Source organism: Pagrus major, chromosome 15, assembly GCF_040436345.1.
Source record: "Pagrus major chromosome 15, Pma_NU_1.0".
NCBI classification, from domain to species: Eukaryota; Metazoa; Chordata; class Actinopteri; order Spariformes; family Sparidae; genus Pagrus; species Pagrus major.
Genome location: NC_133229.1, coordinates 31,116,987 through 31,133,627, shown reverse-complemented (window position 1 = coordinate 31,133,627; position 16,641 = coordinate 31,116,987). Strand labels below are relative to the sequence as shown.

General features: G+C 45.5%; 2 protein-coding genes across 4 annotated transcripts in view; one reads left to right on the top strand and one right to left on the bottom strand.

Moving 5' to 3' along the window:
- tjap1 (tight junction associated protein 1 (peripheral)) overlaps nucleotides 1-11,511 on the top strand; it is a 33,886-nt gene extending 22,375 nt beyond the window's left edge. For 2 of the 3 annotated variants that reach the window (XM_073482007.1, XM_073482008.1), the window contains 4 exons: nucleotides 980-1,087; nucleotides 1,179-1,262; nucleotides 1,467-2,156; nucleotides 4,987-11,511. In XM_073482007.1, coding sequence (XP_073338108.1) covers nucleotides 980-1,087; nucleotides 1,179-1,262; nucleotides 1,467-2,156; nucleotides 4,987-5,646 — 1,542 coding nt within the window. In that variant the 3' untranslated portion in view covers nucleotides 5,647-11,511. The remainder of the gene's footprint in view (nucleotides 1-979; nucleotides 1,088-1,178; nucleotides 1,263-1,466; nucleotides 2,157-4,986) is intronic. The other variant, XR_012180137.1, reaches the window with a different exon arrangement.
- A 2,825-nt stretch (nucleotides 11,512-14,336) lies between these two features.
- Nucleotides 14,337-16,641, bottom strand: part of dnph1 (2'-deoxynucleoside 5'-phosphate N-hydrolase 1) — a 3,720-nt gene continuing 1,415 nt past the window's right edge. Inside the window, exons 2-4 of the mRNA XM_073482342.1 lie at nucleotides 14,942-15,013; nucleotides 14,711-14,821; nucleotides 14,337-14,506 (exon numbers count right to left, since the gene is read on the bottom strand). Of these exons, the coding sequence (XP_073338443.1) occupies nucleotides 14,388-14,506; nucleotides 14,711-14,821; nucleotides 14,942-15,013 (302 nt within the window). The 3' untranslated portion in view covers nucleotides 14,337-14,387. The remainder of the gene's footprint in view (nucleotides 14,507-14,710; nucleotides 14,822-14,941; nucleotides 15,014-16,641) is intronic.

Genomic DNA, 16,641 nt, shown 5'->3' with positions numbered 1-16,641 from the left:
CCTGAGGCGGTGCATCAAAGTCAAACTTTTTAAAATCTTTAATAATTTAATAAGGTGAAACTTGTTCTTATAATTGTAATAGTTTGTGACGTGATATTTTTATTTTTTTCATTATAACGTCTTGTTAGTTGATTTTTCTTGGCAGACTATAAAAATGTGGACTTGGTGTGAAAACTGCAGGTTTCTGTTATTTTGATGCTTGAAGATAAAACTGTTGTTAAAAAGTTAAAAGTTGATCGTTCCTCTCCGACACGTGAAGCTAACGAGGCTAAAACAAAGAATTACGAGTCAATTAATCAATTATGAATCATTGATAGTTGGTAAGTTAATGAATCAATCAATATGAAGAGTGAGGCTAAGCTACGCTAACATCATCAACAAGTACAGTCATGCTAAATGTACAGCTAATTAAACAAATGTTGCTAATGTTAGCCTCTCAGCTAACAAGCTAACCTGTTTATCCTGAATGCTGCAGTAATGAAGCTTCGTTAGCTGTTGGGGAGGAACGACGACGCTAACGGAAACGTTTACTTAAAGCTCGCTATGTTAGCTCGTGTTAGCTGCTAGCATTTTTCAGCGCTCTGGGAGAAACTTGATGGAACATTTCAGCTTTTAGCTTCGACGCTTCGATCAAGATCTGATCGGATCTTATTGATCTCCTCGCAGCAGCAGCCACACCGCAGCATCCCATAATGCATCTGTAAAGAGCTGCTAGCAGACGCAGCATTCAAATGATCTGGGAAAACTGTAGAAAAGAAGTCTTTTAATAATAGTGACGGCTCAGCTCTGAGAGGATAAAGATGACGTTTAGTTTGTGGTTGACAACATGGCGTATGTGGATTCTGACAGTTTCTGATTTTATTTTGAAGTTTATTCCCACATGATCTGAATGAAGGCCCGCCTCCTCTCACCTGAGGCTCCTGATTGGCTGTCTCACCTGTGATTGACAGTTGATAACATGATGTTCCTGCTCCCACAGCTACGGAAGGTGGAGAGGGACAAAAAGACGATGGACCAGGAGATCGTGGAGCTCACCAACAAACTGCTGGACGCCAAGAACACCATCGACCGTCTGGAGGAGCTCAACGTGAGACTTCGATCGCTTTATTGATCATTCATGATTTAAAATCTGATCTGATTGTGTGTGTTAACGTGTGTGTTACTGTGTGTGTGTTCAGGAGCGGTACAGACAGGACTGTAACTTGGCCGTCCAGCTGCTCAAATGTAACAAGTCGCATTTCAGGAACCACAAGTTTGCTGATGTAAGTAACTGTGTGTGTGTGTGTGTGTGTGTGTGTGTGTGTGTGTGTGTGTGTGTGTGTGTGTGTGTGTGTGTGTGTGTGTGGTGGTTCTGCTGACAGTGTTGATGGTTCCATTAGTTCCATTAGAGTTTATAGACAACCCACTTCCTGGAAACACTCTAACACTCAGTGTGTGTGTGTGTGTGTGTGTGTGTGTGTGTGTAGCTGCCCTATGAGCTGCAGGACATGCTGAATAAACACATGAAGAGCAGCCTGCCAGAGCGAGGCCCCGCCCCCGGCTCTCAGGACCCGGACACGCTCAGTCTGACTCCGGCTGACGTCGTGCCGACCTCGGTCATCGCCCGCGTCCTGGAGAAACCGGAGCCGCTGGTCCTGAACTCCGCCCAGTCCAGCAGCTGCGGCCGGCCCGTTGCCGAGGACGTGTTCGTGCACGTGGACATGACGGGTCCCGCGGGGGCCGAGGGCCGCGGCCGGGAGAACGGCGGCGGTCAGGAGGCGGCGCAGCAGAATGGCTCCTGCCGCAGTCAGAGCAGTCTGGACGGGCAGTCTGGCGGCGAGGAGGGGGGCGGGGCTCCGTCCTTCGAGAAGCTGAACCCGTACCCTGCGCCACCGCCCCCCCACCCGCTGTATCCCGGACGCAAGGTCATCGAGTTCTCGTCAGACGACAAAGTGAAGATCCCCAAAAACTCCCCGCTGCCCAACTGCACCTACGCCACACGGCAGGCCATCTCCCTCAGCCTCGTCCAGAATGACGACGAGCGGCTCACCCCTGGAAGCCCCGCCCCCTCCTCCTCCTCCGGCGGGGGGGTCCACCATCGCACTCCACCGTCACAGCGGGACGCCGCCAGTGAGCCGCTGTCCAGCCAATCCAGCCCGTTCAGCAGCCCACCGCAGGTAAGACACACATTTACTCAGCAACACACACATTTACTCAGATTAGCTCACATTTAGGGCATTTAGCAGACGCTTTTGTCCAAAGCGACTTACAATAAGTACATTTGTCACAAGAAAGAAACCACAACATATCACCGTCGATAACGTAGAAAAGATAGAAACAATTTTCAAGCTATTTTTTTTTATTTCAAAGCTATTTCAGTGGAGGTCACGGAGGAGGGGGGTCACATGGGAGAGTTTGGGTAGATTGAAAATGAGGCGCGCTGCAGCGTTCTGGATATGTTGCAACGGTTTAGTCGTAGAGTCCAGCTGTGAGCGAGTTGCAGTAGTCCAGGCGGGAGATGACCAGTGCTTGGACCAGGAGTTGTGTTGCGTCCTTTGTGAGGAAAGACCTCACAAAGGACCGCGGTGGCCCAATCCTGCAGATTTGCCCTCTACAACATCCGCAGGATTGGGCCACCGCGGTGATGTTGGGGTGCAGGATAGTCTGTCGTTACACCCAGGTTCCTTGCAGTTGATGAATGCGATACCGTGACGTCCTCGACAGTGACTGACAGGTCCATGTGAGGGCAGTCTTTCCCCGGGATGAAGAGGAGTTCAGTTTTACTGAGGTTGAGCTTGAGATGATGGGCAGTTGTCCAAGCGGAGATGTCTGCCAGACATTCAGAGATGCGCGTTGCAACATGGGTGTTGGAGGATGGGGAAAGGAGAGGAACAGTTGGGTGTCGTCAGCATAACAGTGGTAAGAGAATCCATGTGATGTGATTGCAGGGCCTAGTGATCTAGTGTAGAGTGAAAACAGAGGCGGTCCTAGTACTGAGCCTTGAGGGACACCATTTTCCAGGGAGCAGGGTTTGGACAAGGAGCCATTCCAGGTGACCTGAAAGGTGCGTTCTGTCAGGTATGATATGAACCAAGTTAGAGCAGAGTCAGCGATGCCAAGTTCAGCCAGAGTGAAGAGGAGGATTTGGTGGTTGACTGTGTCAAACGCAGAGGATAAGTCGAGGAGGATGAGGACTGACGAGTGGGACGAGGCTCTGGAGGCACGGAGCGACTCAGTCACTGTGAGGAGGGCCGTCTCAGTGGAGGGAGCAGTCCTGAAGCCTTACTGATGGAGGTCAAGGAGGTCGTTTTTGAAAGGTAGGAGGACAGTTGGTTGTAGACGGCACGTTTCAGGGTTTTAGAGAGGAACGAGAGAAGAGATACAGGTCTGTAGTTTCGGATGTCAGCTGAGTCTAGGGTGGGTTTCTTTAGGAGTGGCTTTACTGTAGCTGTCTTGAAAGAAGCTGGAATATGGCCAGAAGTGAGGGAGGAGTTGATCAGAGTGGTGAGGAAAGGCAAGATGTCGTGTGAGATGTTTTGGAGAAGCGAGGAGGGAATCGGGTCGAGGGAACAGGTGGTGGCACGGTTAGACGTCACTAGTGTGTGAACATCTTCAGAGGAGAGAGGGCTGAAGCAGGTAAGGCTGTCAGAGGTGAGGGCATAGAAGTAAATGAGGAGCTGATGTCTTTTACTTTCTTGGTAAAGTAAGTTGCAAAGTCGTCAGCAGTGAGGGAAGAGGGAGGGGGAGGGGTAGGACGGGTGAGGAGCGAAGAGAACATGGGGAAGGGTCACCACAATGTTGAGCTTGAAAAGAAGGGTGACAGAGACAGCGTGGAATTCAAATGCAGATCTGGGTAGGTGGTCGAGGGTAAGGACCTGGTAGGACCACGTGGGTGAGTCCAGTTCCTCCTCCTCGACCTGTTTGTCTCGGGGAGTGTGAGAATGAGTAGGCGGTTGAGAGGGCAGCTGGAGTGGCAGTGTTTTCTGGAGTGATCCAGGTCTCCGTGAGGGCCAGGAAGTGGAGAGTCTGCAGGGAGGCATAGGCTGAAATGGTGTCTGCCTTCTTGACTGCAGACTGGCAGTTCCATAGCCCCCCGGTCCTTCAAGTTCAGTACCGGTGGAGAATGTTGGGTAACAGAGATTGGCTGGATTACGGCCTCGAGCAATGGGTCTCCGGTGAAATCTTCTCCGCTTTGATGTCCTGACTGGGATTGGCAGGGACTCATGGCTGCGATGGGTGGTGGACAGTGAGTTACTTGGACTTCCTCGATAGACTCCCGCAGAGAGACTCCCTATGTCTTAGTTTGTGTCCTGACGCTGCAGCTGACGCTGTAGTGACTAGCCCATATGTGCTAGATTTACCTCATGCAGACTTAGCTCCGCCCTGCAATCAAGCCTATTCAACACACCTGACTTGGCAGAAACTCACTGATAGATACTTAGCTTCAATGGTTTCACAACAATTGACACAAAAAGTATCGAGACAAGATTAAATATTTCAACTGACTTTCCTCACAGAATGCCTAAAGACTGAATCTACGATATCTCCTTACTCACCAGCAGCAGTTCAGCTTCCTTCACCTGGACAAAATGTATCTGAACAAGAGAGTGCTGGCTGCCCCTCAGCAACACACACATTCACTCAGCAACACACACATTCACTCAGCAACACACACATTCACTCAGCAACACACACATTAACTCAGCAACACACACATTCACTCAGCAACACACACACCTTCTCAACAACACACACACCTTCTCAGCAACACACACATTTACTCAGCAACACACACACTTTTCACCCTGTTAATGTTCAGAGAAGGTGAGTTACAGTTTTGCGCCCTGAGTTGTGTCTGCAGGCTTCACACACTAACACTCACCCGTACCTGTAGGCCGACTGTCTGTAGCCTCGAATGATTAAAATGATGTTGATCAGCTGACAGTAGGTGGTCACTGGTCTGACCTTCATCAGTGACCCTGGTACTAACGTGCCCCCCCCCTTCAGGCCCCCAGCGTCCTGGCGAGCTCGGGCAGCTCGGAGGAGGACCTTCTGGCCAACTGGCAGCGGATGTTTGTGGAGAAGATGGCCCCGTCGAGCGATGGCTCCGTGGTCCATCGCACGTCGTTCAGCAGTCAGACGGCCCAGGAGCTGCAGAGGAGGAGGCCCACGCCTGGGGGCGGGGCTTCGTCCTCCTCCGACCGCCACAGAGCTGCATACTCTGATGGCGAGGAGGGCTCGTCGGCTCGCAGCTGGACGCCGAGCCGCGGCTCCAGCCTCGACACCGACACCGACACCGAGCCGAGGCAGGGCCGGAGGGGGCGCTATGGCGACGGAGACGGCTCCACAGAGGAGGGCGAGAGGCTGCTGATGCACCTGGAGGACGACGGCGGCAGTGGGGACACGGCAGTCACCGTGGCGACCAGCCCTGCCGACACCCGCAGACAGGAGTTGGAGGAGGACGAGGAGGAGGAGGAGGAGAGCTCTGCCGAGGAGAGAGACGTCCTCCCCCACGACCTGCCCGTCATCTCGCCCCGCCTGCTGGACTTCGATCCCGCCCTCGGGCCGCAGCGGCCCCAGAAGAGCCCGAAGAGGATGGGCGTGCACCACCTGCACCGCAAAGACAGCCTGACTCGAGCCCAGGAGCAAGGCACGCTGCTGGACTGACCGCCGAGCACGCCGCGCTCGCTCGCCCCACACTGTGCTCCCTCAGCTGCTGTCTGTTTCCACGGCAACTGAGCCGAGGTCACGCCCATCAGGATATAGCCATACTCTACCATGTGCTGCCTGACCGCTGCGCGCGTGCGTGTGTGTGTGTGTGTGTGTGTGTGTGTGTGTGACCGATCAGATATTGATCAGCTGTTAATCGACTTCAGTATCAGTGAAGCTGCTGATCACTTTGTTTGTTTGTTTGTGTTTATAAACAGTTTGTTTTAAACAGTATTCTAAAGAACAAGTGTCACAAACATTTGGCCCTACATGGCCAAAAGTATGTGGACAGCTGATTGAACTACAAGTTAAATTCTGATCAATCAGTGTTAGAAGCCCCGTAACTGTGTGTGTGTGTGTGTGTGTGTGTGTGTGTGTGTGTGTGTGTGTGTCGTTGGTCAGAGTAGAAAAACAAGAATAGAAACAACTAAAAACTTTACAGACGTCTTTGCCTTGTTTCCGGACCGGGAGCTTTTATTTTGAAGAGAACAGGTGAGACACACCTGGGTAAACACACACACACACACACACACACACACACACACACACACACACACTCAGACTCTCAGTGCCTATCACTCTCTCTCTCTCTGGAAGGTTGTGAGTACGACGCCGGGCCTGAAGGTCAGACTTTTATTTTATCGTCTCCACTAATCGTTGACTTCCTGTCACATGACGTGTTATTAGTCACCTGATTGGTTCGTCGGGGAGTCATGGACTGACTGACCTCCGACCCCCTCCCCCTCCCTTTCACTAACACTCTGACTGTACCTGCAGGGGGTGGGGCCGGGGGCGGAGCTTCTCCCACCTGGAATGTAACATCCAGCTGTTTTATTTTGTCGTTATAACCATTTTGTTTTTGTTGGTGATGAAAGTTTAAATCGATTATTAAGAGATTATTTTTCTGTTTGGATTTGAGTTGTTGTTGATTTTGTTTTATTGTTTTTTGATCAGTTTGGTTTTTATGTTCAAACGTTCTCGTGACTACGGAAGCTCGTTAGTGCCAGAAACATCGGCAATGATCCTAAAGTCGAGTTAAAGACGATAAAGTGTCTAAAGATAAAAACGTTTCTACAAATAAAGTTTAGTCTGAAACTGGATTTAAATATCAAATATTTAAATAAATGATCAATGTGATGAACAAATAAAGCGTCGTGCTCGCATCAGCTCTGAAGTTTCTGTAAATTCAAGTCTTTTATTTTGAAGTCTGATTGTTGCTGAATGTATTTAAACATTAATGAATGTTAAAGATTCAAAGTCTGTTTCTGCGAAATGAATCGAAGCAGCTCAGTAGATTTAAAACGATAACGAGCTTCATCTCATTAAACTTCAGTCTCGCTGTAACATTGATCAGATTGATGGTAATCAATAAATTTTTTGCTTCGGTGACGAAATGATTTATTTTTCTATAAGCGAGAAAATAAAAGTTAAAAGTAAACAAACTAAGACAAATGTTTCATTTTGACAGAAGAATCTCAGTTGTATTGATTTTTAATCTGAGAATCATGAATGTAACAAAGTGTCTCATCAATAATCAATAATAATAATCATTAATGTTTGTGGCACCAGCGAGCTTCCGTACGTTAACTTCTTCTCTGACGTCACTGATGAATGTCGGCTCGTTGCCTTCGTCACAGCTCTGATTGTGACTCACCGAGGACCAACCGTCACTCACTGATTGATTGACTGATTGATTGAGAGTCTTACAGAGTCAGCATTGTTTCCCAGGAAGTGATTATTGATCAGCACTGACCTCCACATGTTTGTATTGACTCTCCAGTCTGATCAGTGAGGATCGATCAGGTCAGTATTGATCTGTAGGACAGAATCGGTGAATGAATTAATTAGTGGAAGATGTATTAATCACAAATTGATTATCTTGTATTGATTTCACTGATCGCACTCACGAGCACCAATCACAGACCAGCCTCATGACCATGTGGTGTTTGATCGCTGCAGGAGCATGATGGGATACGCCTCTCTCAGAGTGCATGATGGGACACAGACGATGAGACAGCAGAACAAGAGATGTGATTGGTTCACTTGTGTTACTGGATCACATGTTGTTCCTCAGCAGACGTCAGGTTTTCTTAAAGTGTTTAAACTTTAACGAGTTTTAAAACAAAAACATTCAACAGAAACAAAAAAAAACAGAAATGATTGTGAAGCGTTCGTTTTCAGTTCAGAACAGATTTAGCTTAGCTTAGCTTAGCTTAGCTCAAAGACCGTCTTTCAACAACTCTGATTAACATGTTGTATCATGTAAGCTAACAAGCTAGCCACCTGCTTACAGCCTTTGTGCTAAGCTAGGCTAAAGATGTTCTGGTATAACACGAGTTACTTCTTAAGAACTTTCCTCTTTGAAGTTTTACTGTTGACAATGCTAGGCTAGCAGCTTCTTTAGCTTCAGAATGTGTGCTAAAACGAGGCTAATGATGTTCTGTTATAACGTTAGCTAGTTAGCTCCTAACACCTAAGATGACTTGAGGAAAGCTAGCTGTCTGTAACCACTGACAGCTGATGACATCAGCTAGCTACGAACACGTACGTTGGCTATGCTAACTGTTTGTAGCTACAATAACATCAACTACTGTTCTGTCTTTACACTTGTTAGCAGTTCCTCCCTGGTTACTGCCTCATGCTAAGCTACGTTAGCCAGAGTTAAATGTAAACATGTAGATTATTGAAGTAAAACCTTCATTATTAACATTAAAGGACCAGTCCGCTGTTTCTGTGTGTTTCAACCTGGTCACATCACACACAGTGACTCTGAGAGCGAACGGTGTGTGTGTGTGTGTGTGTGTGTGTGTGTGTGTTACCAGGTGTGTAAATAAAACATGTAAAAACAGCGGTCTGGTCCTTTAACTGCAGCCTGTTTGTCTCTGAGCTGCTCAATAATTTAAAAACCTTTTTCTTCTGTGTGACGGCTGCAGGACACACACACACACACACACACACACACACACACACACACACACACCCTCCTCCTCTTCTTCATCTTCCTCCTTCAGATTCTTCGTCCTCGGCTGTAATTATTAGCAGAACGAGCGGCTGCCGTTAAATTATTAAGGTTTTATTACCGTCAGAAATGGGTCGCTAATACTTTGTGTGCGCGCGTGTGTGTGTGTGTGTGTGTGTGTGTGTGCGTGTGTGTGCGCGAATGTAAGTGTTTAATATTTCATACGAGTCATCAGATGTTCAGGAGACACGAGCAGAGAGCAGGAAGTCGGAAATGAGAGCGAGTGTGTAAGAGGTGTGTGTGTGTGTGTGTGTGTGTGTGTGTGTGTGTGTGTGTGTGTGTGTGTGTGTGTGTGTGTGTGTGTGTGTCGGAGCGATGCACTCTGGGTATAAATAGACTTTACATCTGGACTCGTGCAACTTTAATGACTCTTCTTCATGAATATAATTGGAGACGTCGACCCGCCGCCTCGCCTCAGCCAAGGTCGTCCTCCAACTCTTCTTCTTCTTCTTCTTCAGTTTTTCTTCTTCTCTTTTTTAATTCCTCCTCGTTCCTGATAAAAACTTTGTTATTGTTGACTAAATTATTCCAGATCTTTTGACTGAATCACAGAATCTTCTTCTGTGTGATCAGGTCATCCCGCTGAGCTCCTGAAGCTAAATGAATGTATTGATCCTGTTATTATCTTTAATCAATAATTTACTAACAGATAAATCAGACGTCTTATTGATTCATTAAAGCTGTTGTTAATCAACCCAAACTGATGTTATTAAGGGTTAATAACTATTAATTAACAATAATAAAGACACACGTTGCGTCTCATTAACCCTCCATACAGGGTCACCTTCAAAATAAACTGCTTATTTTCAAAATAAAAGCTGAATTAACAGACAGGAAGTGAAATAAGAAGCAGAAATAAATGTTTTGTACTGCACATTATTCTCTTCTGCTGATCTGAGGTCAGTTTAAAGCAGCTCTGTGTCCCAGCATGCATCAGGAGGACGAGGCGTCACAGCGGTCTGTGAGCACTGAAAACTGTCTGATGATGTTTGATTGTGTCACTTTACTGTCATGTCCTCTGATCCGCACCGGTCCATTCAGTCAACAGAACCTTTTATTTGTCACTTGAGCTGCGTTCACGTCAGACGGAGGCTCCGGTCCACATCACGACAACATGTTGACGTAATTAAAACCCAGAAGTTCAGATTGTTCTGAGCGCTTCGTGTTTGGACACTAATGTGTTAAAGACAACACAGACACACACAGCTCATCACGTTCTGCTGAAGATCGGACCTCTAAACAGAACATGTGACACTAAATATTAAATATTCAGACGGAGCTGAGCTGCGTGTTCACGACTCAGCGTTAGATTTATAAACGTGTTTGAGATTTGAGTTGGCATTAAATATAAAAGCGAACACACATCAGGTTAGCATTAGCATAAATATTTTATTTTTAGCTCTAAATTAAATGTTAATGTGAGTGTGTTTGTTTTTAAGTGCTAATAAACATTTAAAACACATTCTGAATATCTCATTAAGACTTCAAGTAACGTGAGATATGCAGCAGACCTGACGTCAGCTCCAGTCTGTTAATCAGACTTACTGATTGTAGTCTGATTACTTTCACTACAGCTACTAACTACAGCTGTCATCACCTTCTGCAGCCGCACCGACGTCTCGATCTGTCTGATGTGTTGAACCAAAAAAAATAAAGGGGGACTATCCTCTCGACATCGATCCTACGTGACGTGAACGCAGCATCAGCACTTAGACTGAATTTATATTCAAAGCTAACTGTAGCTAACTACTAGCTACATTAGCTTGAACTCTAAAGGCGTTTGTCTGTCACTTCCTGAGTTTCTCTTCTGCATCAGGATCTTCTGCCACACTGGGAACGAGTGTTAGCAGAGTCATGCTGACTCATCATGTACAAACTGTTTTCTTTTGGTTCAAACCTGGTTTATTTTCATCCCCTGAACTCAGTTGCTAATTGATTTGTATTGATTATCGAGCAGCTAATTTCACAACATGATTCCAGTTAAATCTGACGGTCGTCATCATGAATTCAGACTTTCTGTGGTTGAAACTGGTGAAAGAAGCTCGTAGAAACTAATTAAGTTGAGTAAAGTGTCGTTAATTTCATCACGATGTTCTGATTCAGCAGAGAAACAAACAGGAAGTGACGCACTTCAACAAACTGTTAGCAAACTAGCATAGCCTGTATTTAGAAAAGACACCAATGCTAATGCTAACATGTTTCCCACTAATGCCCACTGTTTCTGTTAGCTCTTGTGCTAATCAGATGTTGTAGTAACTGAAGCGTGCTGGTTAGCGGGCTAACAAGCTAATGTTGTCTAAATCAGCCGGATGGAGGAAACGTTTCCGTTCTTCTCTCCAACATGGCCGCCGGGGCCGGCCGGTCCTGGTTCAGGACGTGGACTCACCTGAGGACAGATGAAATGTGGACCTTTTCTAACAGACTGAGAACTGGAACCAGAACCAGAGGAGGATCTGAGGAGCGACTGTTGGAGCTGAACCAGTAACGGTCGGCAGATTGTAGCCCCGCCTCCTCGCTCTCCACCCACAGGTGCTGTCACTCACAGTTCACTGACCTCTGACCCCGCCGCGGTGCTTTCAGGGTCACCTGGACTGTTTGCGCTCCTCGTGTCTCCGGTTCCTCTGATCGTCTCAGCTGGTTTTTCCTGGTCTGATTGTTTGTTTTCACTTCCTGTTGGGAAATAAAACTACAAAACGATGAAAAAAAAACTACAAAAAAGACTGTTAAAACTCTACTAACGATTTTATTTTCTGAATTTGTAAACCGATGTATATTTTAAAACAAATAAAATATTTTAAACGTAACTCAGGAGTTGTGTCGTGGATTTGTTAGGACCTCGTCACAGGAAGCCCAGTGCATGCTGGGATATCCCACCTGAGTGAGAGGGTCCAGGTAAGACACGTGTCACTTCCTGTTGTATAAAATCAAACAGCTGCTGCTTAAACATTTAAACATTATTTGTCAATAATCCCACTTCCTGTTGATCAAGAAAATAAAAGCATTAAAAATGTTTTGATGAAACTTTTCAAATGAAATTTATTTTAAAAAATCAAACTTTGTTCTGCAGCAGCTTCGTTACCTGATCAGCTGCTGATTAAATGACATCATTAATATTGATGAACGCTGTCATCAGTCTGACACACACACACACACACACACACACACACACACACAGAAACAGTTTATGAAGCCGCCTCGTTAACACTGATGAATGACGTGATAATCACCTGGTGTGTGTGTGTGTGTGTGTGTGTGTGTGTGTGTGTGTGTGTGTGTGTGTGCGTGTGTGTGTGTGTGTGCTGTTGCCTGGCAGCAGCTGATATTAATCGAACTCGTCTGTTAATTATTTATAATTAATGAATAATTTACCTTTTTTCCGTCTTGGTGTTCAGCAGCTGCTCTGTCAGAGGCCCCGCCCCCTCCTGATGATGTCACCCTGCCTGTCAGTCATCGGGCTGAGGTTCTGAGGGTTCTCTAAAGGTTCTGAGGGGTCTGTGAGGAACCCTGCTGGTTCTCAGGTGTCCTTGAACTTGTTCCAGGCTCTGCAGGTTCAACATTTATTTGGGTTCTGAAGGTTTTCAGGGCTCTTCAAGGACAGTCAGCGTTCCTCGAGGCACTCGTAGTTTCTTCAAGGTTCTGTCGGGTTCCTCAGGCTGTCATGGTTCTCAGACAAACCCCAAGCTTCTCCATGGTTCTGTAGGGTTGATTGGGGTTGTGTGAAACTTCTGAAAGGTTCTTGAAGGTTGGGCTTTGTCATGTTCTTCAGTGTTCCTCAGTGTTTCTCTTGGTACCGTCTCAAAGGTTCTGCAGGATTAATCAGGTTCTTGTGGTTTCCTGAGGATCCCGTGTTCTGTGGTCGGGATGGAACCAAGAAGAACCTTCTGGTTGAGTCGTTCTTCAATTCAAAAAAACTTTATTTGTCCCCAGGGGGCAATTCAAGGCACAACACAACAGATACACAACACAACACAGAACAGATACACAACACAGATACACAACACAACACAGAACAGATACACAACACAACACAACACAGAACAGATACACAACACAACACAGAACAGATACACAACACAACACAACACAGAACAGATACACAACACAACACAGAACAGATACACAACACAACACAACACAGAACAGATACACAACACAACACAGAACAGATACACAACACAACACAACACAGAACAGATACACAACACAACACAGAACAGATACACAACACAGAACAGATACACAACACAACACAACACAGAACAGATACACAACACAACACAGAACAGATACACAACACAACACAACACAACACAGAACAGATACACAACACAACACAGAACAGATACACAACACAGAACAGATACACAACACAACACAACACAGAACAGATACACAACACAACACAGAACAGATACACAACACAACACAACACAGAACAGATACACAACACAACACAGATACACAACACAACACAGAACAGATACACAACACAACACAGATACACAACACAACACAGAACAGATACACAACACAACACAGATACACAACACAACACAGATACACAACACAGAACAGATACACAACACAACACAGATACACAACACAACACAGATACACAACACAGAACAGAACAGATACACAACACAACACAGATACACAACACAACACAGATACACAACACAACACAACACAGATACACAACACAGAACAGATACACAACACAGAACAGAACAGATACACAACACAACACAACCGATACACAACACAACACAGAACAGTCAGCTAGTTTAATAAGTTCTTCGCTCTACATGGAACGTCCCGTCAGCGCCTCAGAGGTTCTGTAGAACCATGTGAGCTCGTGTTCCTCCTCAGGTGAGTTCACTCTGCTCTGTGATGTCACAGCTCCAGTCTGTGTGATGTCACAGCTCCAGTCTGTGTGATGTCACAGCTCCAGTCTGTGTGATGTCACAGCTCCAGTCTGTGTGATGTCACAGCTCCAGTCTGTGTGATGTCACAGCTCCAGTCTGTGTGATGTCACAGCTCCAGTCTGTGAGCTGTGCTGCCGCCTGCTGGACGTCTGAGGAACCGAACCTGAGAACAGAAGAACTTCAGGTTCTTCTTCATGTTCACATTCAGAAAACTTTATTAGTCCTGGTGAATGTGACAGTGACGGACTCCATGTTGTTTTCAGAGAAACAGCTTCTAATAATTTAAATCTTATAAAATCTGAAAAACAGCCTTTACATTGAAACTGAAGTATTTTATTTTGAAAACCATCAGTGTGGGTGAACTTCCTCCAGGTCAAATTTATATTTTCAGTTAATTTATTATAAATTCAGACAAAAAATTAAAGAATCAAAACATAAAACTCTAGTTCAAATGAAAAGTTCTGTTCAGATATTAAAAACACAAAGAGACACACGGACAGAATCATTGATCTGAACAGTATTGATCAGTCAGTCACATGATCAGTTATGAATCAGTTCAGCTGATTTAACGACTTTGTGTCAGAACTTAATGGTTTTAATGAAACTTCAGTTATAAAAGTTTCAGATTTAATTCTTTAAATTCCGTCTGATTAAAAACATTTTGTTGTTTCCAGATAAAAACAAACAAACAAACAAACAAAGATTTTATTCAGATCTTTTTAAACTTTATTGATCGTTTTTGTCCGACATCTTCAGGTTCTCTTGAGGTTGCTGAAGAACTCTTCCAGAACGTTCTCCACCTCGTCCTCGCTGTAGTCTCTGACCACGAACAGCTCGCCGTCATCGGCTCCTCGAATCATCGCAGAGAGACCTACGCACAGACAGGAAGTGACATCACGTCACAAACTCCACAACAGGAAGTACTAAAAAGACTCACTCCACTTTTGCTTCTGCTAGTTACATTACATCTATTAATACTCGAGTACTTCTATAGTAACTGATCATCAGTAAATAAATTCTCATCGATCCTCATCAATAATATCAGAACCAGTCGGACGGGGGGGGGGGGCCTCACGTCGTCCTGACGACGGTCTGAACAGACAGAAGATCTTCTTCTTCATGTCGACGGCTCGGCCGAGCTCGTAGCCGACGCCCAGAGACGGCTGCGTCACCTCGGCAACGACCACTGGACACACACACACACACACACACACACACACACACGCACAGGTCAGAGGTCACAGACCTGGAGACACCCTCCAATAATCAATCAATCGATCGATCAGTGATCAGAGCTCAGGCTCACCGTCAGACTGCCTCAGCCAGTCCACGTCTCGGTCATGGATGGCTCGGTCTCCTGCTGCTGCGGCGTCCTCTCCTGTCCAATCACAGCGCAGCAGCTCAGTGACATCACACACAGTAAAGTAACTCAAGCTGCCAGAGTAATGGAGTACAGAGTACAGTGCTGTACTTAGTTACTTCACAGCAGTGAGTACATCTCATGTACAGTTTTGAGGTACTTGTACTTTGAGTACTTCCATTTTCTGCTACTTTGTACTTCCACTCCACTTCATCTGTCTGATACCTTTAGTTACTAGTTACTTTACAGATTACTTGCTGCATCACGTTTAAATGAATTGATTTTCTCATCAGTCAGATAAAAACATTGATCATGACGATCAGCTGACTCAGTTTATATGTAACTGATCAGTTACTTTACTGATACTTTGATACTTCAGTACTTTCAACATCAGATACTTTAAGACTTTTACTCGAGTACTCTTCATATGTGTGACTACAGTGTGTATACAGTGTGTAGTACAGTGTGTATACAGTGTGTAGTACAGTGTGTAGTACAGTGTGTAGTACAGTGTGTAGCACAGTGTGTAGTACAGTGTGTAGTACAGTGTGTAGTACAGTGTGTAGCACAGTGTGTATACAGTGTGTAGTACTGTGTGTAGTACTGTGTGTAGTACAGTGTGTAGTACAGTGTGTAGTAGTACAGTGTGTAGTACAGTGTGTAGTACTGCGTGTAGTACAGTGTGTAGTACTGCGTGTAGTAGTACAGTGTGTAGTACAGTGTGTAGTACTGTGTGTAGTACTGTGAGTAGTACTGCGTGTAGTACAGTGTGTAGTACAGTGTGTAGTACTGCGTGTAGTAGTACTGTGTGTAGTACAGTGTGTAGTACTGTGTGTAGTACTGTGAGTAGTACTGCGTGTAGTACAGTGTGTAGTACAGTGTGTAGTACTGCGTGTAGTAGTACTGTGTGTAGTACTGCGTGTAGTACTGCGTGTAGTACTGCGTGTAGCACAGTGTGTAGTACTGCGTGTAGTAGTACAGTGTGTAGTACTGCGTGTAGTAGTACAGTGTGTAGTACAGTGTGCAGTACAGTGTGTAGTACAGTGTGTAGTACAGTGTGTAGCACAGTGTGTAGTACAGTGTGTAGTACAGTGTGTAGCACAGTGTGTATACAGTGTGTAGTACAGTGTGTATACAGTGTGTATACAGTGTGTAGTACAGTGTGTAGTACAGTGTGTAGCACAGTGTGTATACAGTGTGTAGTACAGTGTGTAGTACAGTGTGTATACAGTGTGTAGTACAGTGTGTAGTACAGTGTGTAGCACAGTGTGTATACAGTGTGTAGTACAGTGTGTAGTACAGTGTGTATACAGTGTGTAGCACAGTGTGTATACAGTGTGTAGTACAGTGTGTATACAGTGTGTAGTACAGTGTGTAGTACAGTGTGTAGCACAGTGTGTATACAGTGTGTAGTACAGTGTGTAGTACAGTGTGTATACAGTGTGTAGCACAGTGTGTATACAGTGTGTAGTACAGTGTGTAGTACTGTGTGTAGTAGTACAGTGTGTAGTACAGTGTGTAGTACAGTGTGTATACAGTGTGTAGTACAGTGTGTAGTACAGTGTGTAGCACAGTGTGTATACAGTGTGTAGCACAGTGTGTAGCACAGTGTGTATACAGTGTGTATACAGTGTGTAGTACAGTGT